This window comes from Scophthalmus maximus, chromosome 6 (assembly GCF_022379125.1).
Source record: "Scophthalmus maximus strain ysfricsl-2021 chromosome 6, ASM2237912v1, whole genome shotgun sequence".
Lineage (NCBI taxonomy): Eukaryota > Metazoa > Chordata > Actinopteri > Pleuronectiformes > Scophthalmidae > Scophthalmus > Scophthalmus maximus.
In genome coordinates, this window is record NC_061520.1 from 14,490,470 (window position 1) to 14,515,699 (window position 25,230).

The 25,230-nt window shown below is 42.9% G+C and overlaps 1 protein-coding gene across 2 annotated transcripts; it reads right to left on the minus strand.

Annotated features, from left to right (window-relative positions):
* Positions 1 to 42: 42 nt before the first annotated feature.
* On the minus strand, positions 43 to 23,928 carry LOC118309015 (zinc finger protein 385A-like). 2 transcript variants are annotated; one of them, XM_035630583.2, is made up of 9 exons: positions 21,542 to 23,928; positions 12,051 to 12,196; positions 9,312 to 9,422; positions 4,209 to 4,383; positions 3,461 to 3,781; positions 2,706 to 2,893; positions 2,529 to 2,615; positions 2,186 to 2,248; positions 43 to 1,873 (listed from the first exon to the last, which is right to left on the minus strand). In XM_035630583.2, exons 1-9 carry the CDS (start codon positions 21,549 to 21,551, stop codon positions 1,646 to 1,648), a joined length of 1,329 nt encoding a protein of 442 aa, XP_035486476.1. In that variant the 5' UTR covers positions 21,552 to 23,928; the 3' UTR covers positions 43 to 1,645. The 2 variants fall into 2 exon arrangements, with proteins under 2 accessions (XP_035486476.1, XP_047188525.1); XM_047332569.1 differs by lacking the exon at positions 2,186 to 2,248 and having other exon boundaries at positions 21,542 to 23,926.
* Between the last annotated feature and the right edge of the window lie 1,302 nt (positions 23,929 to 25,230).

Here is a 25,230-nt window from a genome sequence, read left to right on the forward strand (position 1 = left end):
TCATTGCAGTGCAAGTGAAATGAATTCAGCCATCAACATTGCTTACAACCATAAACTCAGTTTAATGATTTCATGTAGAATTTTCTTTTAACTGAACAATTAGGAAGCCCCAACATATACCTTTTCTCATGGTTTAATCTACAGTCACAGTAATGTTTCAATACACTTCTCGTAAATAACAACTAATACATCTGTCGACATTTCTTCTTATTGCAGTTGACAAGAAAAGTTAGCAGGAGTGCTTAAAGTATTGCTACAGTTTCCATTTCATAATGTTTCCCTCTAGTGTGTCACGAGCCTTTATGACAGCCTTCAGTGGTATAGTTAGGATCATGGAGGGTTGGAGTACACAAGGCAGGGCAGACAAACAATAATAATTAATCCCACTACAGACCTATATTACTATTATAAACAGTGTTTTGTTGTTGTTGTATTTTTTTTTTTTTCCGCATACACATACTCCTCTCTGTATATGGTCCTTTTCTGTTCCTTCTGTATCATAATGCTGGTGTCTTTCATTGCACAGTTTCCACACTTTTTGCATGTGATATTTGTGGTAAATGTGGTCTGTGTAATCAAATGTGCACAAAATGCAAATACCTGTTACTAAAGTCATAAATCAACTATTGCCCTGCTGTTCTCACAGTGTTAGAGACTATTCCATTAAGACAATGAAACTGTTGTTTTGCGCAGTGAAGTGCAGATGGGGTAAAAAAAAGATAGGTCATCATTTTAAATGTATTTAAGCCATTTACATGTGGACATCTCACCACATACTTTGTCTTGTGTATTATGGGAGAGTTAGTTACATCTTGACTTTCACTAAAAAGCACTAACTCAGCATGGGTTTTTGTCTCTTGTTCTGTTCTTAGCTCCTCCAGCCTTCCTGCAATTTACACAGTCCGCAAGAATAAACACTTCCTCATGACAGCTCCACATTGATGTGTACAGCAGCACAGTTTAAAGACGTCATGCAGTCTTTATACTTTGGCTGTTCCTCTTTGACTTCCTGCTTCTTTCCCACAGAGGTAAATATAGGCCTGCCGTTCGACTGTGCACATAGAATGTTTGCCAGTAGAAGCAGAAACAATACAGAAATTGTTGGTAACTTTTTCTCTTCAAAGGCCACAAAAACAGAACTGTACAGTGATACGACCCACTATACTGCAACAACTACAGTATGATACCAACTAACATCAGAGGCAACGACTATATCGAACCCAGCACATGTTTTTGATAACATTAATGCTTTGGATATTTAATGAATTCTTGCAGAGATGAACGTTACAAACATAAGAGAGGTAGGGTTTTGAGTCAGATTTCATCGGATCATATGGAAGATGAAGATATTTAATCCGTTGCTGAGTGGAGGATGCTCAAAGAATATCATGCTTGCGGAGTCAGTCTGATGATATCGGATAGATAAACAATGGAGGGAGACTGGGGAGGATCTTTGAAATATTTGAGATCAGTCAGTTATCTCTCTCTGTTAACATGTTACAAGTGGTCTGCAACTACAATATGTGCTACGAAGAATCAAAATTATGTTCAAATTGCTGGTTTGCAATGGGCTCTTAATGGCACGTGGTTGCAGTCCTCCACTTCACAGTGTGCTTCTTCCTGATTTGTCCTCATTCTCTTGCCATCAGTATGGGGTGAAGAGGATTGGCCCGTGTGTGGTGCGGATGGGCCCTGGGGCAGGCCTCAGCAGGCTGAGGGGCGTTCCCTGTAGGAGGTGGTGATGAGGGTGATGGTGGGAGGTCGGGCCAGGAGGACGCAGTGTCAGCTGATTCGAGGATGCTGCGGCTGCCATCGCTGCAGCAACAGCCAGGGGATTTGGTATAAGTCCAGCCCCCAGAGTTTTTGGAAGATCCTTAGAGAAAGTCAAGGAGGTATATGTGGTAAATGTGACACATCTTTAGCTATTGATACATGCCTCAAACTTAACTGATGTAGTTTCTCTTAGAGGGGGTAAACTCGAATCAACCCCCCAACAAATGGAAAAATGGATCCAGTTTGGGTCAGGCTCAGTCACGTCTGCTGAACAATTGGAAGCCAATTCTTGATTTTTAAACTACTAATTTGGAGTTTGCTCTCAATGTGACACAACACATGGCTAATTAAGTTGGCAAATATTCATAGGATACTATTTTTAGCTTATGATTTGTGGTTAGCAATCACTAACCATAGATGTGTTAGAATTCAATCCAGGACTGCAGCTGTAGCCTACTCCATGCACGAAGAACTGCTGATGACATTGAGTAATATGTGTTAAACAATCTGCGTATAGCGTATGTAAAGCTTTCAATTACAAGGTGCACCCACACATATGTACTCGAGCTGTGACCATGGAAACAACAACTGTGTGAAAGGGTACACGTGTGAATCAGGGATTCAGCTTATTTGAACTGCTTTGGTCTCGAGTCTGGAACCTGTAAGGTTCAAGTCGGACCCAGTTGCTACACCCTCTTACTCGGCTGGTATGCAGCCCGAGCCGGACTCTAGATTGAATGGAAGAGAGGGCCTACCATAAAGTCTGTGCGCTTCTTGTGCCGGCTGAGAAGAGGATTGGGTTTCCCTGCAACCCCATCACGATGCCTCCGGCTAGATATATGCTGCAGCAATGAAAAAGAATAGGTAGTGGTTATTTGGGACTGCTTAGAAAATAATTCTATCACGTCCGGGTTGTTGTGCGAGTTTTTCACCTGTTTCAGCTGCAGCTCAGAGTTGACTCTAACATTGCAGATCTCACAGTGGAAGGTGCGTTCCTGAGTGTTGGGGTCTGAGGACACCTCCCCTCCCTGCTCTGGGCTGGGTTTGGGACCCAAGCGTGGGTATGCTTTAATAGGTCCCAGTCCACTCCGAGCCTCCAGAATGGTTTTGTGCTTGGTACCTGGAAACATTCAAAAGCGAGGTTTAATCCATGGCAGTAATCAGGGCTGTTACAGAATAGTGCATATACATGCACTAAATACTAAACATTAAAAACTGAATTGACCAAGTGGTGAGATTATTTTTGCACATTGTGTTTCCAAGGTCAATAATGAATTATTATTGAAAGTAGTCCTTTCTATGGCAACTGGGCTAATTCTCTCTCCAGATTCCTGGTTGACCTTGTTGTAAGATCGTTTGCTCAACTTGTGCATGGTTATAAAAACATATCAGTTGGACATGGTACAATTATTTGCATGTAATGCCTGTAAATGCATTAACTGAGTGAGACAGAACTTATTTTACGAAGACTGCACGCAGTCAAACCATCCAATTTGGAATCTGCCTTTATTACCACTTAATGGCAGTAAAGCTCCTGCTTTTCTTTTTCAAACTTAAAAGGCAAAACGTATAAAATGGCATAATGCTGTTGTTTGTAGGGGTTCACTTCTTTCAACAGTGTGCGTACTGTGTGGTGTGATGTATTTAAGAAAATATGCTCTCTCTGACGAAGCTGTGTTTGAGTTACCTTTGTTATGTGCATCAAGTTGTGAGAGGGAATTAACAGCTACTTTGCACAGGGAGCAGTAGAGAAGCTTCTTGGCTTTCTCTTCCTCTGACTGTCCTGCAGGAGGGCTGGGCGCCGGGGACAGGGTGTCAGGAAGACCCGCCACTGCTGGGTCCGCAGGGGGGGCACTGAGGGGCGTGGTGGGGGAGGGGGAGGGTGGCAAAGGCGAGCTGACAGAAGGCAAAAGGGGAATCTCTGTGTCTGTTGAGTTCAGTGTGGGTGTTGGGAGGTGGCTAGGGGTCAAAGGTGACTCGTTAGAGATGAAACAGGATTGGGTGACATCTGTAAATGGCACAAAATTTTAAGTTAGTAATAATTTTTTTCCAACAGTCTATTATTCAAAAGCTCCTTTGCCCTTGTTGATCATGATATAAAAGTGTGGAAACGATGCTGATCTTCCTTTGCCTCTCTAAAGTCATTTGTGCCTACCAGCAGCTCTTTTTTACATGTTGCTTTTTTCCCCTATTGCTTTAGATCAACTCAGTATTGAGCTGTAATTATTTCTATAATTTCTGGAGACTGTAATGATTAGAAAGTTGTTAGAGTGGAAGTTTTTTTTATTTATTGATGCAGACTGATCCTCTGATAAATCAAAATCTCTCTGGTTAGTTTTAATCACTTCATGCAGCAGCTGTGTGAAGCATTTTAGCCACTTTGTGACAGATTCCTGTGTCTGTGTGTGTAACCTCATATCTCAGTTGATGCTCACCCTGCTTATTAGGATCAGGCTCGGGGCTGGATGGTGAGGGACCTGGTGGGGAGGGGGAAGCGGTGGGGGGAGGGTGCTGTTTGTCCCCATCTTGGAGACGAGGTGTTTTAGACGTCTCGATCCCCTTCACCCTTCGAGCGTGGCGGTTCCCCTTATAGTGGGCCTCCGCCTGGCTCTGGAACAATAATCCACATCAGAGATTTACATGAAATTAATTTATGTGGAATCATCATGCATATGCAGGGGTCGACCCCTATTTCCATTTTTAACGACTGGGCAGTCTCCTCATGTGAACTTGTCATACTGTAGCGGGACTGAGTTACCTGCTGACGTTGCCAAGTCTCGAACCAAGTGGGCTTCCTGACAATTACAAATTGTACAATGAAACAAACCCGTATATTTTTGTTCCCAAAGATTACTCCCCAAATTTTGAATAAATTTGGAAATATATTTTTTCACCCTGCGTTTTCGGTGCATTGGAGGAAATGGCTGCTGCGCTGATGCTTTTTGCGGATCTGTTTTCTGCAGAAGAGGTTGTCAGGGAAGAGTAGCCTCCAGAATATTCTCCTTCCCCACTGGTGTAATCACTCAACTGGCCGGCTGAGCTGATGATGATTATTGAGTGGTGGGACTATCTCAAATGGGTTGGAGGGCTGGTGGCAGCCAGTAGCAGTTGACAGTCAGCTACCGAGAAATATAAAATACAAAAAAAGCTAATCAAGAAAAGATTGTATCCATGAGTGTGTCTTTGCCTGCTTGTCCTTGTATGGTAGCACATAAGAGGATCGGTTCAAACTCAGGAAATATGAAGGGGTGTGGACATTTCAGTAAGTCCTTATTGCTGGTGTTAAGTTCGTTTTGCAGTTTTTTCGAGTGAATCTTATGGGAGACAAATTCCATATTAGAATTAAGCCTGCATTGCATAACTTTTTACTTTTTACACTGCATTCTTTCATTATTTTCTTTTTTTACATTTGAAGTGCAACTCTGCTGTTTTTGTGCATCCAATCTGATTCACAGGTCACGATGATATGGTTGAAGTTAGGGAAAGATTGTGGTTGTAGCAAATAAGCTAAGCTAAGATATGATTAGGCAGCCAAAACACGTGGTTACGGTTTTGGAAAATTGTGGTTATGATCATGTGCCGGGTGTCAACTCTGTTCTTCTGCATGGAAGTCTCACGCTACACACTATATGACACTCCTGCCGTCATGCCCTTACTTTCCACCTAGCTGCACCATGGGCTCACCCCTTCTCGCACTGTCACTAAACTTTCTCATCAGACATAAATCTTGAGGTGTAAAATTGTCCAATATGAAATTACTTCCTCGAGAAACTGGGCTGGGGTATCAATACCGTCCCAAGTCCAGAAATGCATGTGCGTGTCAGCATCAGATGAAATCAAAGTAAAGCATGAGGCATCAGGACACAAATATAGTTCCTCTAAGCTCTTCACTAATACAGTAATACAAGACTGTGTGTGTGTGTGTGTGTGTGTGTGTGTGTGTGTGTGACACTGTATTAACATGTGTACGTACAAGCAGAGACCAACTGAGATTAGACAGGGTTTCGTTATGTCAATAACAAGGCTGTGGGGCCCTTTACAGAGGCGAGGGGACCACAGGGATGTGTCAGGGATGCCTCTGTAAGCCTCAGGTATTAGCTGCCAATGATAGTTGCCCATATAGCCCTTTTCCTGATTGGTGATGACAGAAAGGCAGATATAGCTCTGCCTGTGTAACCCAACTCCTCTGGCTGCTGCTTCCCAAAGCCCTGCAATTAGACAAGGAGATGAATCCCAACAAGCGGATGACCCAATGACAGCAGAGAGCTTGAAAATGAGTCTACACATTGTGCTGCTGTCCGTCTAATTTTCCTTTCCCCTTCTGCAACTACTGTTTTTTTAAACTTGTGCTTTGATACCTTCACTTCCTGTGACCTTCAGTGTCAGAACTCAAGAAATCGATGAAGGTCTGCCATCAATTCAAGCATAAAAAGCCTAAAGGCGTCGGAGGTGGGGGTGAGACACAGCAGAAACAACTGGATGTAAACAAGATCAAGGCATCTGATCACTGGTGTTTAGAGGAAAGGTGAATCACGATAATACATAAGTGATGTTTGGCATAGTAGGTGAAATTAACTGGGATAAAGCTGCTACAGAGCCTCAGAATAGGGGGATCAAGACGAATGAAGAAGCAGAGATGGGATTTAAGAGGGAGAAAATGAGAGCAAGTGAATGTCCCTGAAATCCTTTTTGTCTATAAGCAGGAAGTGCTTTGATGTTTTATCTATAACGTGACAAAGGCACAGAAAGCAGAGAGAGAGAGCCGGTCTAGCAGCCAAATCCATTGTGCGGGGTGCAAGCAGCGGCGACATGAGGAGGGGGTGGGAAGAAGCTGCAGAGGTGGAGAGAGAGGGCATGGGAACAGATGATACAGTGCGCCTCAAAGAGGGAGAGACAGAAACATGGAAACTGACAGGGAAAATGGTGAGAGAACTAAGCTGCCTACAGTCGGCAGGAGATTTGAATGAATCATGATTCGGCGTGGGCCTGAGAAGTGCAAGAAGAGGCGGATTGATCAGAGAGAAAGAGAGAGGTGTCCAGCATGGTGCTGCAGTAGTGACGGTGGCTAATGCAGCATTGTGTGACGTCAGCCTTGCAGCAGAGCTGCGCTGAACACTGGCAGGCTAATCTGTCCTCTGTGGCCTGAAATGAATTGCAATGTGGTAATTACAACATGTGGGGGTTTACAGTGTAGTAGCAGTGAGGAGCAACTGCTTCTGAATGGCCTTCATCAATCAATCAGCCCCTTTTTGTGTAAGAACCAGAGAACACCAGCCTCCCGCAGACATACATATGAAGTATTGGTATTATTAATATACTTTGGTGGATCATGGCCTGAAGAAGACCTGATGAAAAATGATTAGCGTTTGTTCGCCTCTGAGCTAGACAGTGTGAGTAAGCCAAGTACTGTAAGCAGAGTATTCCTTCATTATTAAAGAATGTCCTACGTGCTTTAAGCTCCCAGTCTCTCAGGTTACCGTGGGCAGTGTTGTCGAGCTGAGGCAGAGCAGATGCACGCCGTGGCTCACCAGTAAAACAGCAAGCTGGACAAAGAGGTGGCTCCGTATTGAACATCTCACCGAATAACACAGACACGATACGAGCCTCAGACACACCACTACCACTACATCTTCACATACGTGCACATGTAGTGAAATCCCACGCAATATGTAAATGTCAACATGCTGAAGTAGATTAAATTGTTCCCCACTCATGTGCCTCATGTGGACCACGTGAGAACATACAGGTCGGAGCAGGGGAGATATAATTAAGTTGCCCCTCACAGAAGGAACAGGGCAGTGTTACACGAGTTTCAGATGACTCCGTCCCTGCCTGTGTCCTTTACACACCACTGCATTTAGAGTATAAGTATTTAGCACTTCATCACTGGAATGCATTTATATTTTTAGCCAGACTTGTATTTCAGGCTTTTGTTTTGATTTCAACTCATGTTTAGCTTCAAGGTTACAGTGGTAGGTCATAAACACCAGGAGTTTTCCATCTGTAAAAGCTCTTTCAATATGTATCAGTCTACATCCCTCAATCTTAACCTAGATATAAAATTGCACTGCATAAAAAATTCAGCTCAATAAATTTGCCTTTCTGACAGTAGAGATTATTGCTGTTGATCTGTATCCCTGTGGGACAATTTGGGAGGTCACATACATTTTTCTGAGGCAGACTGATCAGAAAAATATTGTGGACATGTGCAATCACATTTCTGTCCTTCTCCACGCACACTTCCAAAACACGCACATTATAAAAGGCCCAGTGCTGGACTTGTTACATGTCAGTCATGTCATCCAGTAGCAGGGTTTTGGATGTCCACATTATTATTTGTTTTTTCGACTTCAATAAACACGACAGCCTCTTTAATGAGGACACTCAAATCATTCCTCTAAAGTTTCATCACTTCTGGCCTCTTCTATATCAGTCCCTCTGCCTCATGTTGGCACAACGCCATCTGTCACAACTGAAATGCAGAAAATGTGCTCGATCAGCTTCAAGGTATTTCTAAGGACAAGCTGGTGATGGTTGGAGTTCATCCGTCTGCTTCACCCTCACTCGCTTTAAAACCCTCCATTAAAATCTCATCAGAGGGGACCTTTAAGAACTCTCTTGCAAATCTCAAAGGCAGGTTGTCAACGCAAGAAATATGTTGTGCAATCCAGGCACACAGTCCAGTGCCCCAAAACATTATATCCAGTTCTTTTTTCCGACACTGACTTTCCCTCAACCCCTTGATACAAGAATGCCAAAATGATACTGTAGGTTGTTTGGATACAAGCAGGATTTTCCTCCATCTTCCTCCCCCCACACGCCTTCCTGAAGCGGCTAAAATTGGAGCTGTGAAGTTGTGAACCACATTTTCACCTTCTCCAGCTGTACAGTCAATCACCAAATAAGTTTGGGTCCAGCTAAGTAACATTTTAGGTCATGATTCAATGTGGTTAGATTCTAGATGCCAGGCTGTGGGCCTCTATAAATAGGATGTTTGGAAGGCAAATTTACTGACAGGCTTTCTTTAATCAATCTGACAGTTCATTAAGCTCCACCTTTCCTTGGTTACTGTTGCTATGCCTGTCAAGCTTTCAGGCCTACTAGGGCACATAATGCAGTTTACAATGGTAACAATGCCTGATTTATCACAAAATCTGCATTACTCTTTTTCATAGTTGATGTGAAGCCTTAATGAAACCTGTGACCCCACAAACTTAAGATGCGAGTGTTCTTCTACGAAGATCCATGTAAACGTATCTGTGAACCTACGCATAGAAGGGTCCCAGAGACTCGCGTGTTTGCTCTATTCAACTCTGGTTGGGAGGTTGCTTGGAAAATGTTAAACAAGTTCAAAAAAGATACAAGTACAAAAGACGCAGCCACAAAGATGTGCACATTCCCTTTGTGCAGTTTGAAGAAGCATAATTCCAGGCTGCTAAACTGTGCTTGGACACCTGCTGTGTGGGGGTTTAGGAAACAATCAATTAGCTGGCTAGTATTAATAAAAGAAAACCCTGCAGCTTTCTCAGCTTTCCTACCTCTGAGTTGAAGCGTATTTGGCATACGTTGCAGGAGATGACTGGTCGTTTTGTCTTCACCATAGGTGGCCCAAAGGTGTGCGTCATCACAGCCTTCTGGACCGGGTCCATCTGAGGAGGGACACGCCAGAGGTCAGATCAAAGATTCAGCACCACAGGGGAAACCAAGTGGGCAGCGTTTCTGAGTTTGTCGTAGCCAAAGTGCACCGAGCGACTGGACGTAAAGTGAGCGTGGAAGAGAGAGAAAGGTGTTCTCGATAAAGTGCAGGTGAATGACAGGGGGAGTCATTACAGGGGGAGAAAGTTGAGCGATAGAAAAAGAGTGGGAAAGAGTGAATTGAAGAGGGAGCAGTGATTGATGTGGACAGGAGGGTGTGTGTTTTCTCAGCAGCAGCTGGTGCTGCTGTCTGTGCCTGACTTCCTGGGAACTCGTTCAAACGCTTTAATTCATGCAGGGGGTGGAAAGGCCTAATTACAAACTCCACAAATTCTTACTTTATTACTTTTTTACAAAACATCCTCTTTGTCAAACATCATACCACACTATTACACAAAACAGGACAGATATTTTCCGTGTGCCGCCTTGGTAAGTGTTAAAATGTGTTTTCGATGCGATTCAGCCTTCTGATCGCTGCAGGGACATTTGGTCCTTGTAGATGGAAAATCAGTCAATTTTGGCTGCAGGGAAATTGAATTTGACATTTTAATAATGGATACTATGAGTAATATATTGAAAACAGTTTAAGTCTTGGTCTGAATGAAATTAATCATGATTGGTAATGATTGACAATAACAAAAAAATCTTAGAGAGATGAACATGGATTTTTGACATTAATGTACTGACTGAACTATGTCTAAGAGTGGGTTACTTACGTACTTAATTAACAGCGGTATCATTTTGTCATAACTGAGCTTTAATTTCCAATATTCAGCCAAATGTTTATCCTACAGGTGAATTACAGGATAACAGGATTAGAATGATGGAACAGTTCTGAAGAAAAAACAATATAATTCTAATTAAGAATTAAAAAATAAATTAAAAAATGTTTGGTCAAAAGCATCAGCATGTAAAATGCCCTTAAAAATACCAACCAAGCTTGTCATTCTCAGATCAAGCATGGATATGAACCACGTCTTCATTACATTGTATTTTAATGTTTACTCCCTCATTTTCAGACGCCTGCGGTGGACTCGTGTGAGCTCTCTGACCCACTGGGGGGTTCAACAACCACGGCGCTGGGTGTTGCCCTCATTAAGCAGCCAAAAGCACACTGCGGTTTTACTCAGCCTCTCATCCTCTGCTCAGACGATGAATGCACGCTGCCAAATGAGAAACTGTTTACACTCTCAAGCTCCATGCACCAGGGGAAATGGTATAATTGGTCTGAGAGCTTAAACTCTGCTCGAATTCATTGTTGGAGATATTTATAGACTTTAGCCTCATCTCCCCCCACTCTTAACTCGTGTCTGGTTCATTTCTCTCTTGTTTTGTGTTTTTCACGTGGAGACCTGAATCTCCAAAGTTATTTGTTGACATCTGTAAAGTAAGTGTTACTGGGTGTGGGTCAAGACGGGGCTGCCTGTGTGTGTAGATTGTGTGTGTGCATTAATGAGTTTTACTACTACAGTATATAGCCCACAGTCATACTTTATGAGATTGAATAACACTTTTTTTAAATAAAAGTTATATTCTATCAACCACTGAGGATCTAAAACACTCAATAAGTAATGAGTTTTCATATCATATCTTTTGACTGCACTAAACTGATGATTACTGGTGTCACATTGTTTTGATGGAGATCACAACTGAAGACATTTGATGTTAGACTTCTGAAGGACTTTTTTTTGGCGATTTCAATAGGTCTGGTGCTGTGCTAACTGGCTGTTTCTCCTATAGCCGATGGGAATTTTGTAGGATGAAAAATGTGAAGTCAGGAAAAAAATGGTGAGAAATGGAGACGCAGAAAACGGTGAAAAGATCACGGGCTGCACTGGTTTTTGTAAGTCAACGTTAAACAACAGCTGCCACATCTAATTGAGTGTTCGTGTCACACTGCCCTTCTCGCTGTCCTTTCGATGTGCATGCTGAGCTTGGTCTTAGCCTTCCATCACTGGCAGACAGCAGTGTCCAAGACTTGTTTAAGCTTTACTGTGCAGTCAGAGAGTGTTTAAAATTGAGGTGCTCTCGTGGCACACTCGATGTCCTTGTCAAAGCGGGATGAATCGGGAAAGTTGCGGAAAGGTAATTTTGTCCGTACGCATGCAGATAAGCTGAATGGTAATGTTTGTGTGTGTGTGTGTGTGTGTGTGTGTGTGTGTGTGTGGTGCATGTGTGTCCCTGTTTGTCGCCATGCTGACCTTCACATGAAACCCAATCTGTAAATGAGAAGGAGCCACAGAAAATGCTGACTGTGGAGAATACCGCCTGTGCCTCTTATACAATTGATTAGCTGTAACTCATTTTATTGCAGTAAAACACTTGCCTGGGCATTTTCTCAATTATCCTGAAACTCACTCTGCTGAATAAAAAGCAAACACTTGTCACCTTATCATTTTGGATTATACAGTATAAATCCTCAGCACTTTCACTCAGGAGGCAGCGCTCCAAAGCCACACATGAATACCAGCTCTGTCTCCTGTTAAGTGAAACACGATGATAACAAATCCCAGACGCCGCATGTGAACACTTGTGTACTCGGGCTTCTGTGCAGGTACTGTATAGTGCCTGTGAGCACTCACTGTGTTAAAGTTGTGGAAGAGGCCGATGCTGGCCGGGTGAGGTGACTCCAGGGGGAACTGGAGGAAGGGCTTCATGTCCAGCGGGGTTGGGATGACAGGCGGGCTCCTGAGGAAGGCAGGGACCGGCCCCGGTCGGTTTACACTTCCTGCGGTAGACACACAAACAGCGGAATTGGAGAAATTTGAGATTAAATATGAAAACCATCATAAAAAAGCCTGACGAATAATACTCTGGCTCAAATTTGTCCCAACAGTAAAAGGTAAATAAATCTAATGCTCAGTTTTTCCTTCTGCATCATTTCCCCACGTTGAGCTCCACTATCCACCCACACATCTGCTCCCTCTGCTTCTCTTGCTGACTTTTCTCTCAGTAGTAGCTCAGCAGCGGTGAATGCCTGCACTTGAGGAGTCTTCTGTGATGGGCAGGGGAGCTAAGCTCCTTAAGCATCTGCAGCTGGGGCACTGCAGATATCCGCCTTTTCTCCTTTTCTCCCTCTGTCTCTCTCCCACCAACAGTCGTTTGCTATCCCCATTTCATGGTGCCTTGTTCTGTCTGCCTGCCTCTGTATCACTCATCTGTACTTCTCCTCTCTCCAGCTCCGGTCCTGCGAGCTGTTTTGTTTGTCCTTTGCCTCATCCTCTTGCTGTTTCGCTCGCCTCCATCCCACTTCTGCTTCCTAAAGTTATTATGCTCTTTAGCGCAAAACCAGCAGGGTGCTTGAGGCCCAATCTGGGGGGGGGGGGGGGGGGGGGGGGGGGGTTGGTAATAGCAGAAGAGGCTCCTATAAAATGTTCTGTCAGAATCAGAAATATATGGAGGGGAAAGTCTCTCCATGGCATTTCTCTTCAGACTGCTTCAGCCTTTGCAAAATTGTGGCTCCGCTGTAGCTTAGGTCATTTGCATGTGGCTACTTTTGCATGTACTGAATGAGAAGGAAATAGTTTCGGAGGAGAAATAAGATATAAAAGTGGAGGTTACTGTTTAAGCGCCCTGCAGACATGCTATGAGTCCCATAGCTCTCATGGCTGCCATTATCGCCTCTCTAAACCAACCACAGCTCCGTCTGCAAACAGCAGTAATAACAAACCAAAGTTCACACCAAAATATGAACATGGAGGAATGAGTGAAGACTTAAAAGGATCCATATCAACAGTAGCAAGATTAAAAAAACTTTTGTTTAAAAAAAAGCCATGTGGGACTATTTCCAAATGATCATAGAAAATTGTATTTCTCATTCCCATGTTAAAGAATATTAAAAGACAGGGATGGTGATGTTCTATATTTTTGTCCAACGGGATTTAAATAATAATAAAAATAATAAAAAGACACAAGCATGTGTTCATTCACTTTTAATACTTTACAATTCCCCGCCAGCTTATCTGTGTTTCTCAGCTCTTAGCAAATTCATTGTTACTCATGTTTAAAAACAGGACACAGATGTAAACTTTAATTGTCTGTCCATGTAGGATTTGGGGGATCTATTAGGAAGAAATTGAATATGATAATTATAATTATGTTTTCATGGAAGGGGAGAAGTGAGGTGATTGATATTCAGTTGGATGTGTTCACTGTTCAGTTGCTAAATCCCGATGCCACTAAATCCTACACACACTAATTTCCTAAAACAGATAGGAACTGCAGTTTGTATCAAACATTACTCACACAGGAGTAAACACTAAACAGTGTCTATTTGGGACTATTTTTGGATTAATACTAGCTAGTATATTTTTATGGAAGTAGGACCGTGTTTGTGGAAATGACACAAACTAAACTCCATGTGGCCACAATGAAGGAACGTGTCAGCCGGGGCAACAGTCTGGCTCATTGTCGCGGTTTTAATAGTTTACAGCTTTGCATGTGATACTTGTTAAAATGATCAATCCATTGTTGATATTTTATTTTTCCACTGTAATGATAAAAATACAGAATCACCAGGCCTATCTTTTAACCCTCAAGAAATGTAAGGACACCAGTTTCATTCTGTGGATGCTTGAATCTGGAAATGTTTCAGATGCAATTAAACAGTGACAATAATGGTAAAATAAAGACTTAGCAGAACAAATTGGATGAGAGGTATCATTATTGTTTCCTCTTTGGTTAGTGAAGCTTATCCTATCACACCTCTGTGAAAACCGCAGCTCATTTTACGCCACATTACAATGTAAAGGTCAAAGCATGGGTGCTGTTACTTCTGCATTTGCATTGCGGACATTCACAATAGAATGACGTATTTGAAGTTGGGCAGAAGTGTTTTCATTGTCATATTCTGCACCATCCCACAGCAGCTCAATGCAGTGTGAGTGTAGCAGCAGAATCCCCTGACCTACCCTCCTCCTGAGTGATTTACAATGACATCAGATAAGTGAACGCCAATGCTCTTCAACAGCGACCATGCAGGGAGGGAGAGCATTGATTGGACACATTCTCAGGAGCGTTAAAGTGTTAAAGTGCTGCCAAACTCTATAAATCCAGGCCTCACTGTCTATTGCTCCTTCTCTCCTCTAAAATGGACAGACAGCGCCGTCTCGTCCAACCTCCCTCATCTAACTGCCTTTTTTTTTCTAATGCAAATGTTTGGCCGAGAAAACGATCAATGTCTGTGTAATAGCTTATTGAATTTTTGGGTAGATTGTGAGAGAGAGGTAGTCTGACAATAAATGAAGAGACGCAGAGGGGAGAAAAAAGGAGAAAGACGGACAACCAGAGACGGAATCTTATTGTCACAGTAGATTTCACAAACCCCGACGTGCGCACAGGCAGGCATGCACACACCAATATGCTGTGACTAAAGCCTCTCAAATTGGCAATTCATTTAGCCAATTTAGGCCTAATGATCACAAAGGTAATGTCAATGTCAGTGATGCCGCTGGAGCCTCTCAATATTCCCTGACTGTCTCCAGCGTTGTGCTCCATGATGGGGCCGGGGGAGAAGGGGACAGGAGACTGGGTGACATGCTGTCTAACAGAATGAAGTCTGATGAGAGGCAGAAACACTGCAGGGTTTCACTAAGAAGAGAAGTACATCTTGGAAGAAGAAATGCAGCCACCTTCAGTTCCAGACAACAACAGTGTGTGGTGGCAGCATGAACCACTGGGTCCACTGTGCTCTTGTTCGCCTTTCCCCAAGGTTTCTGTACAAGGCAGTTTGTTGATCCAGCATTTGTTGGCTTATGATACTTTGAATATGGTGTTGATCATCATTAGTTCAAATGGTGTATCACTCCTCTTTGTTGTTTTGTTGCAGGAATGCTGAGACGTTGGCTGCCACCTTTTAGCGTAGTTGACTTCAAATGATTTCTTACATTTTTTCTCACAAGCTCTCTCCCATGTGGCGTACATGCACTTCAACTACGTGTTTGAGAGTCCAACCTTTCAAGAACCACACACAAACTTTGTCGTAATTGCAGGGGGAGGAGAGCTGTGTCTTAGTGTCGCATACTGCTGCTGTGAAGGACTGAGCGTGAAATCCAATTTACTGCAGCTCAGCTTACCCTCAAGTCACAGGCAGCCATTTCAACCTAAGCAGACGACACACACACACACACACACACACACACACACACACACACACACACACACACACGCACACACACACACACCTTTGTAGTCTGAATATATAATTCTCTCAAAGGACTAACTCAAACGCTCATTGCTGATTAATGTTGTGTTGGGCTGTGTAAGACGTGGACAGTGGGGAAAGGACACAGTGAAGTGGAGAGCTGAGCACTGGTGAAGGGGAACACAGTAGATTTGAGTCTGCACTTTGTTTTAATGATAGATGCTCTGCGCCCCAGTGGCCAGGCTTAAATGCTGCCTCCCAGAGAACTCTCAGAAGTCGTCTTTCACTGGAAATCTGTGTGTGTGTGTGTGTGTGTGCGTGTGTGTGCGTGTGTGTACTTGTCTTTCCATTGTTGTGAGGACCAGTTTTGGTTAAAAACCATTGTTGTGGGGACATTTTGGCCAGACACACAATTTCGATAGGCTGTTTGAGGATTAAGACTCGGTTTTAAGGTCGGGAGGTCCTTATGTCAATGAAAGACCTCCCAACTGTAGAAAGACAAGTGTCTGTGTGTGTGTGTGTGTGTGTGTGTGTGTGTGTGTGTGTGTTTACGCAGTGAGATCAGCCAGTCTTACTGCTTCCCCCACGTTCTGATTTTATGCAGTATTTGTAATTATTGAAGACTTTTGTTTTCCCCAAGAGATTTTGCACTGCTCTCATTAAAATTAGAGTCATTATGCAATGATGGTAGTACATTGCTTTGTTTGTGCTTTTCCCTCCACAATTCCCATGAAAATTTCTGTCTGATTATGAAACATTATTAGGAGGTATAAAAAAAACAAAAAAAACCTCTCTCCTTATTGTCAGGCGACGTAAGAGGAGGAGCAAAGAGGAACTTTGGCAAGAAATAATGGCAGTGGGGTCGGGTGAATCGAGCAGATTGAGTGAGGAAAAGGGGTCTGGACGAGGAGGGGAGATGAGGTGTAGAAAATCACCAGAGGAGGGGGAGGGAGCCGCATGTTTTGAGGTGAGTCCAAGGTTACCAGAGGAGGTAAAGAGCCATGTTAACCTGCAGGTTAACTAACTGAAGGACGCCGTTATATTCCACGCTGCTGCAGGCCAGTCACTACAGCAGCATGTGGGGCTTAACCTTTTGCTGTCAGATGCAAAATGTCATTCACGCATGAACAATTTTCGGTTATTTCGCTGCTCTCCTCATGGGCAGTCTACATGTCATTTCTTGTTTTTAGCATCCACACAAATCCGTGACACATGACATTTGGTATATGGGTCACGCATTTTTTACTATGTGTCTGCAACACTTGTACACTTTGCTGTCAGTACAATACCAACAGCGACCACATCCTTTTGTTGCAATATGCTATGCTATGTTTTCGCAAAATCTTTGCAAAAGAAGTAATATTTCTGTGTTTGCTTGTGATTGGTTGGTTGAAACAGAAAAAATTTGGCAGCTGTACAGATGTTGGTTGTAGCTATAGCCACCAACCTACACACGTGGCGTGTGTTCAGCTCAGTCCCTCAAAAAAGGAGAGACACCAGGGAAAGTGGTGCTCCACCCTTTCTCTCACATCTTTGTATATTTATAAAGTGGACTCAGAAAGCCTCGGGTTGAGTGGAAAATTCTTGCTCGAGTTAAAAAAAAATCTTGTTTATGCAGATGCGTCTTTGCCACAGTCCAGACTGTGTGGAGACACTTTCTGCTTCTTTCCATTGGTTTTGTCATCATGCTTTGTAAAAATTTTGATTCATTCTCTCAAAGAGTGAAAAGTGTTTATTACCAAAATCTTTTTTGATATCTGTAGAAGGTTTGGTCTTCATGCCCAGCATTTAAAACTTTACAGGTACAATTCAGATATTTATGAATCACAGCAACACTGACATTATCCACCTGTGAGTTCTGGCCAGTTGTGTGAATGGTAGCATGCTGGACACTCATAAGCTTTCTTTCATGAAAAGGTGAACATCTGTCTCTTCTGGAGCTCCGCACAGGCTTCAGCTCTTTAGGGATGTGTTTGCACATCCTGAACCCAGCTGCTAACCTTTCTTTCACTAAACCGTGCTCGTGATGGAGCGGCGTTTGAGGCAAACAGAGAGCCCTGCTGCACAAAACCACGCAGAGCAGGATGAGGTCCATCAAGTCCTGTCAATGTGATTGCCAGCCCTGCCCCACATTATTATTCTGTTTGTAATACAATTTACACACCTGCTGGGAACTGGGCGGACACAGCACTGCAGATGCAGGCCGACAGAAACCCGAGCGTGTAAAGTACACAAGCAAAGCACGCAGCAACACAAAAGCACCCACCTAAAAAAGATGGACACACACGCTCACAACAATGGCATCAGACATGCTGGAGCCAGGTGCATCTCCATATCATTTTATAAAAAAGAGAATGCATGTCAATGAATGCTTGATCCTCAATAAACAAATTATAGAACAAAACATGCACGTATCTAGCTGTAGGCTACTATATAAATTTATATCATATTGTTTTTTCCACAGAAGCAGAAATTACAGGCTTTATTTTGGGGCAGTTCATAGTCTGAAGGACAGAGTGTGGTTTTATGCTATAGCGTGAAAGGACACGTGCAAGGGTCATACAGGGTGAGAGTCACGACTCTGGTCTGAATAACTTGGACCGTAAACAACAAGCAACAAAGAGACCTTGACTGCAGACTGCTCAGCCTGTGTGCTCTTTCCATTCTTGGCGTCTTTAAAACCAGTAAATGACAGACATGAGTGATGTGCTGTGGCTCAGGAGGTAGAGTCGGTCGTCCGCCAACCCAAAGGTTCGCGGTTCGATCCCTGCTTCCCCTACTCGGCATGAGTTGTGTCCTTGGGCAAGACGCTTAACCCTAAATTGCCTCTGACGGCTCTTCCAACACTGTGCATTTGACAGAAGGAGCAAGGTATTAGGTGAAAAGCGCTATACTGTATAAATATAGTCCATTTACCATGTGTGCCGTAGGTTTCAAGCAGATATGTCTTTCCCCTCCAAAGTCGTAGTGAGATTTAGTAGGACGACATAGGTTTTCTTCCAATACCATTATATAGCCATTGTAGGACTATTAAAACATGTATAAATATGATTGTGTAATTTGATCAATACTTAAGTTCATGACCAAATATCTGCAAAGCTTATGACATTATGATGTTATGAATGTTTTGTAGTTGCTTGTGCTCCCTTGGGTTACAGGACATACCGTAGTATTTGTCAAACATGGAAAGAAAAGGGAAGAAAAAAATTGGTCAGGCTATTTCTTTGTTGCAGCATCATGAGGGACCCCAGATGCTCCATTCGTCGTCTGTCACTGTGACAAATTACACTGGACAAAACAAATAAGTGTCTAGCCCCCTACTCATTTTTGTCCCTTGTCATCCACATCTGTCAGGCTTATCAGGCTGATATCATTTAGTGTGATCCCAGCCTGAGGTTCGGAGAAGACCATAGTCATAAATGGAAAATGGGGTCATTTGTCCAAGTCAACAGCTTTATTTACACAAACATCAACACAATCTTCTCCTCAAAAGGTTTTAGGTCACCATTAGCAAAGTCAGGCAACATTATCTATTACTTTTCAGAGATGAGCGTCAGCTCCTTGTCAGCTTTTTTTGGCATCTATTTTTCTTTAGAGGGCAGGCTCTATGAGATACAGTCCTTCAATCCTTCTTTTCTCGTGTCAGTTTGTCAAACATACAGAATGACAGCCACATTTCTACATTTTAAATGTCAATACTCTTTATCCCTCACTGCATTGCCTCTATTAAAAGGTCACGTTGCTTTGCAGCAACAACATGAGATCAGAGATCTGAATCTTCATGAAAGAGTGGGGAGATTTCAATGTGCGGCTTTCTGCACACACACACGCACATACACACACACGCACACACACACACACACACACACACACACACACACACACACACACACACACACACACACACACACGCATATATATAGAGAAAGATACTGGTTGGGTGAACAGTGGTGCAAGCCATTAACTTTTTTATAGTGCTGAGTGAGGTCTTTGCGTCAGACTAGAGGAAGCCTTGGCCCATTTTTAAATAAATAAAGACTTCAAACCTCTGGGTCTGAAATATTCATCATAAAAATCACACAAGAGTTACTAAACTGCGTTCCACACTGCTCTGCATCGAGGGAGATGAGCCAGCTTTAGTACATTTCTTTCATGCTCCACCACTGATTGTGTCGACGTATATGAATTTTCCCTCTTGTTAAAAGGCTAAAATGCAGCATTTAGATGGCGTTGGCTACGGCTGGAGAAGCAGAGAAAAGGGCATTTGTTGGTCATGGACAGCAGGCAAAGAGGGGAGTGGGGAGTTTCAGTGTTCATGCCACCTTCTTTGCTCAGCACTGTCAACGTTATTGCCTTTCAAGGACACTATTTCAGGCTCTGGATCTACATCCCTATCTTAGTTAAGGGAAACTAATACAGTATATAAAACCCCATCACCCCAAGTTGTTGTGATCGTGTGTCAGTGTGTTTAGTGTCTAATACACACAGAGTTAAAGCTTCTGCACCAGGACAGAGATTACCACAAGCCCAAGCTTACACTCAGATCACAGGAAGACTCAAGCAGGCATAAGAGCAAGCAAACAAAAATAAAGTAGTCAAATATTTAGTCAGCACACACGTGTACATGGAACAAGGTCATCGTGGTTAATCAAATTTATTGTAAGACTAGAGGTCAACATTATATTCTGTAAACTAACAAGATAAAAGGTTGTAACTCAAAATGAGGAAAAAAGATGGTCAATATAACTGTTACATAAAAATGAATTCATCAAAACAGTCCGCATTTTAGTCTGTTAATAAAACTCCAGTCAGGGACGTTCATCTTACTTTGCTGATTCTGCAACAATGTGCATTTGTTTCATTTCATAAAACTGGACACATTAAGTGTTGAAGTGTATCAGATAATTCCACGGATTTACAAAATATAATTAAAACATTATTTGCATGAAAATATTTATAAACCTAAAATCTTCATCCATCAAAATTAATTTTGTGTTACAATTTATTTCATTGTATTTTAACTGACAGGTTTGGTATAGAGCTTTTTTATTCGTTAAAGCTTTTCTACCAGTGGATTTTAATGCTGTTTTGTGTCTGTGCAAATAGACAAAATCTAGAGACAGTCCTATGCTGGTGCTGTACATGTCTCCGTTGTTTCAGTAGATAACAGTTAGTTGGCGTCAAGTATGAAAACTGTTGAACAAAATGTACAAATGAACATTGAACATGGAAACTGAGATGCTGTCTGGTCTCGTGATTCTGCTTCATAATGAAGCTTGTTTATGAGGCAGAGGATTTTCTCGATGAATGACACAACTGCACAACTGAGATGGCTGATATTAGCCTGAACTGTTTACAACTGTCTAGGCTAGGGTCAGGTTAGAGCACTAAAAAATAAATATAACCACTTCTGACCATGTTTTCATATAATTTAGATTTACTAAGAATAATTGAATGCAGTGAATTTTAGGGTGAAACAATGATGGGCTCTCTCAATGACAAAACAAACAAACAACAAAAACAAATAGCAGTGGTTCTGTCCTCGAGCGTGCCTTTTATATATATAATTCATGTATTGAAATGACTGAAGGATTAAATATAATATGTGACTGCATGACTGATGGAAAAAACATATAAATGAAAGAGAAAAATCTGCCAAGAACATCATTTGAACTGGACCAAAATAAACCTCACTCACACCAACCCAGATATTTTTCCAAAGAGGACTTCCCTTGATTACGTACTGTATGTAAAAAAAAACAACAACAACCTGATCCTCTGAGATAAGTTGGAGACAGCAGCACATGCAGCCAAAAGTTTGATCCAGACATGAGTGATCACATTGACACAAGAATGTAATTGTGAAAAAAATCGAATCAATCAAATCAATGGGAGCAGAAAAGGGAGAAAAGCTTTCCAGCACTGTCTTACCCAAGATCATCCTGTATCCTTCCACCGTCAACTTCTCCCACCGTTATCTTCCTGCTTGGCTCTTCTCTTCCTTGGTCGGCTACTGAGGTGACTCAAACCTTAAGCGCCAACCTTTCTGCCTCTCAAAACTCAACGCAGATGTGGAAAAGACATCCAACATCACCACCTCCACTTTGCATCCCTTTCACGCGGTGCTGTCTTCCCCTGCTCCGCTCCCCTCATCTACATGAGATTCTGCTTCTCCTTCAGGGCTCGACACACGGCTCTTGTTCAGCCAGCTGGAGAAGAGTAGTGGTACAGCAGCAGCCGTGACTGCAATACAACATGCGCCCAATCCACTGCAAGGAAGCCTGTGATTTATCCACTGTTATATATTCACAACAACAGGAGGAACACCAGAGAATACAGCTGAGATCGAGGCTTGCCTCACTGAAGGAATCTCTGCACCACAGCAGACTCTCTCTCTCTCTCTCTCATATTTTGGGCTTGGGTATAACTTAAAGGCACCTTGCATCCCTGAGCCGTGATTGGCTGGAGGCTCGGCCAATGGGAGCAGACGGTGCTGAGCATTTTCTCAGGGTGTTTGATTCAGGAGGCAGAGTGATAATGCTGCTGTCGACTCTGCTCTCCCCTATTGTCTGTCACCCTTTCTCTGCTCCCCCCGCCCCCTCCTGTGTCTCTCCTTGTCTCGAACTTCACATTGTCGGCATCTGAAATATGACTTGGGTGCATTAATATCTGCCCTCCCAACATCCTCCCCCTAAATTGGGCCTGGTAATCCCCTCTGGTCTCTCTTTCTACCTGTCCGTCAGGGGTTTTTTCCCCCCACAAAGATCAGTGGTGTACTTAGAAAAATGCTGACAGAGTCCACACTGTATAGTTGTCAGTCCAGACAACTGTGAAAAGAACAAAAAGAAAAGCAGACACAGAGGTTTGATGGAGACTGACGGCTTAGAAGACTGGATGAAGCGTTGGAGGGAGTGGAGGAAAAATTGAGGTTAACGCAGTCTGACTTGGGGATGAAACTGTAAGGTTGAGGGAATGTGGAAGATGTGGGTAAGCAGCAGGATGAAGGAGGATGCTGACAGCTGTGTACAGGAAGAGGCAGCGAGCGCTGAATGACCTCAAAAAACTGAGCTGCACATCTGTAACTATGTTTACCAGAGTAATGTACTCACACTTGAACATGCCACCAAATTCTTTCCCACAAACTCAGGCAGTGACGTCACAGGACTCAAATAAAGTCATTCAATTCTACATTGGTGTGTGTTGTGTGTGTGTGTGTGTGTGTGTGTTAGTGTGTGTGTGTCAGATAAGGTTTCCTCATTAGTGGAGTTGGGCTGAATAATGCAGTAAGGTGTATTGTTGTGGTCAATGGGCCAGGTGCTAATGTGGCTGTCTGAGGGTGGAGGGCAGAGACAGCATGACTTTAATGGATGTCACCATGGAAAACTGAAACCGGACCTCTGGACTCAGGTGACACGCCATCCTGCATGTGTGTGTTGGCCTCTTGGCGGTGGGAGTATAGTAAGGCCCTAAGATGTTTCACTTAAAAACACAATGACCTTGGAAACAATTGTTAGACTTAAAAACAAATCTATATGCATGGATGTATGGACCACATGCAAGACTATTGCAAGCGTTTTAAACTGCTTCTATCGCAAGGTTTTTTCTTTCCTTTGTCTTTTAATATCTTTTCTTTTCTTTTCATCAACCCATAAAAGGGGAAGCTCTGTGGATTTTGTTAGGGGATCTGATTTATCCCAGTGGTGGCCAACTGCTACATTATTTTCTCACACTGGCTTGTTCACAAGACAAAATTCATAAAGATATTAATATTTATTGAAAAGCACTGATAACTTTATCGTGATTCCTGATGAAGCGTTAAAATATCAGATACTGGAATTACTTTCAGTTCAGCCTGCTTGAACCGAAGAACTTCAAGCTAATTAACATGCAAAAACACAACATTTGTCCATTTTTTCAACAGTTTAAGCTGACGCTGCATGATCATTTGAAACTCGCGAAGCACAGAGCCCCTCCACAATGAAATCACACTTACTGCAAGTTTTTAACCCACTTCAGATCTTCAGGTAAATTGTGTTCCTTATAATTTCATGATCTTTTTGTAGTCAAGCACAGATCCCACTGAAGTTTTGTGGATGTGCACACATTCCTTGCACTTCTTTCCCCTTGCAAGAAGTACACTTTGTTTAAGCCTAACTTTTTTCTCTTTTCCCCTGTTCCCCCTCCCTTCTTCCGTCATTCCTTCCCTGCATCATAGCGATGATATGTTAAAGGTCGAGGGTCGGACCGGGTCTAAATGCAGAGTCTTGTCTGAGCATTGATGTTTGCAGGAGACTGCCCTGACTTACATCAAAGGGAGAAGCCTTCAAAGCCTCGTGTTAAGACTGTCACCCGCTCTTTATTTCTGCTCTGAATATTGCAATAATGAGAAGATCCTGGCTTATCCAGCTTCTCAGTTCATTTTAAAGTGATCAAAGGAGGAATGTTCACAGTGGTGGGTGGTTTTGAATTGCTCAGTAGTCAGTTATGATCTTACCTGAGCACCACATTGGTCGCCTCTGCTCAGGGTGATCCAGCTCCTCTGTCCAGTAGAAACTGCAGGAGTCAGTGTGTTCGCCAGCATAAAGTAATAAAGGCAGAGGTCCTCTTTGAATGGAATAGATTAAAGTGCGCTCACGGTAATGTGGACAGATGAATTAAGTAGCACTGAGCGACATGAGTGCAGACCTCAGACCAGTGAGCTGGAGGGTGAGGAGAAAAGGTTCTGCGCAGGCAGACACATGTTCACAATGTAGCTGCATCAAACAGCAGGCGTCTCGATGTTCAGATTCTTCATCTTCCTCTCAATCACTTTCTCTCTCATTATCCTGCTCCTCTCAGATTCATTTTAAAAACCTCTGTGTGTTTCTCTGTGTTGTCCCTCAGTGTTTCCTTCATGCTGTCAACTATTTCCTGGGAGTGAAGGAAACAAGTGCATGAGATTCCAGAGGCTAATTCTGCTTCTTCAGACCAGCGGGGAACCTAATATGTGAGGACAACTGTGGAAGGAGGGAGATGCAGACTGGGAGAGAATGTAAGGAAAGGGAGGGGCAGGGTGGCAGATCAGAGGACTGGAGTGTTTGAGTTGTTGAGGAATGAAGGAGAGGAAGAAAATACTGACATGGTGAGGCAGAGGGAAATATGATTACATGTTTCATGTTTTAGTTTTCTTGTTACTTTATTGTTTGTTTGGAAAGGGGTTCTATACCCAACAGGCTTTTGTCTCAGCTATGTTAAACAATCTGTGTCTCTTATAAGTGCCTTTGTCATCCCAAACCATCCCGTCCATGACTCAAATTGTATGTCAATGGCAACATTTCCGTGCTCTATCACAGTGGGGGAATATTTTTGCTGCAGCAAAATGGCTTAATATTACAATATAAATTCACTGAGCACTTAACTGTACAATTGCTCATTCCAACAGTCACCCAATCTGTCTCAATTTGACGCACACAGATGGTCGGGTCAGGATTTGGCATCAACAGCAGGTCCAGTCTGGTGGTGGTGGTGCGGTGTAACGGTGTGGGGAACAATTACTCAACAGACTTTAGAGCCCTTAATACTACAGCCTATCAGAGTCATTTCAAACTGGCTTCATGAACATGACGATGAATTCACTTTAC

Excerpts from the sequence above, each read along its gene's own strand:
- LOC118309015 (XM_035630583.2), bottom strand. Across the intron at positions 3,782-4,208 it reads GCCTGATCCTAATAAGCAGG|ATGTCACCCAATCCTGTTTC; the intron begins GTGAGCATCAAC and ends TGCCATTTACAG. Across the intron at positions 2,894-3,460 it reads ACTTGATGCACATAACAAAG|GTACCAAGCACAAAACCATT; the intron begins GTAACTCAAACA and ends GAATGTTTCCAG.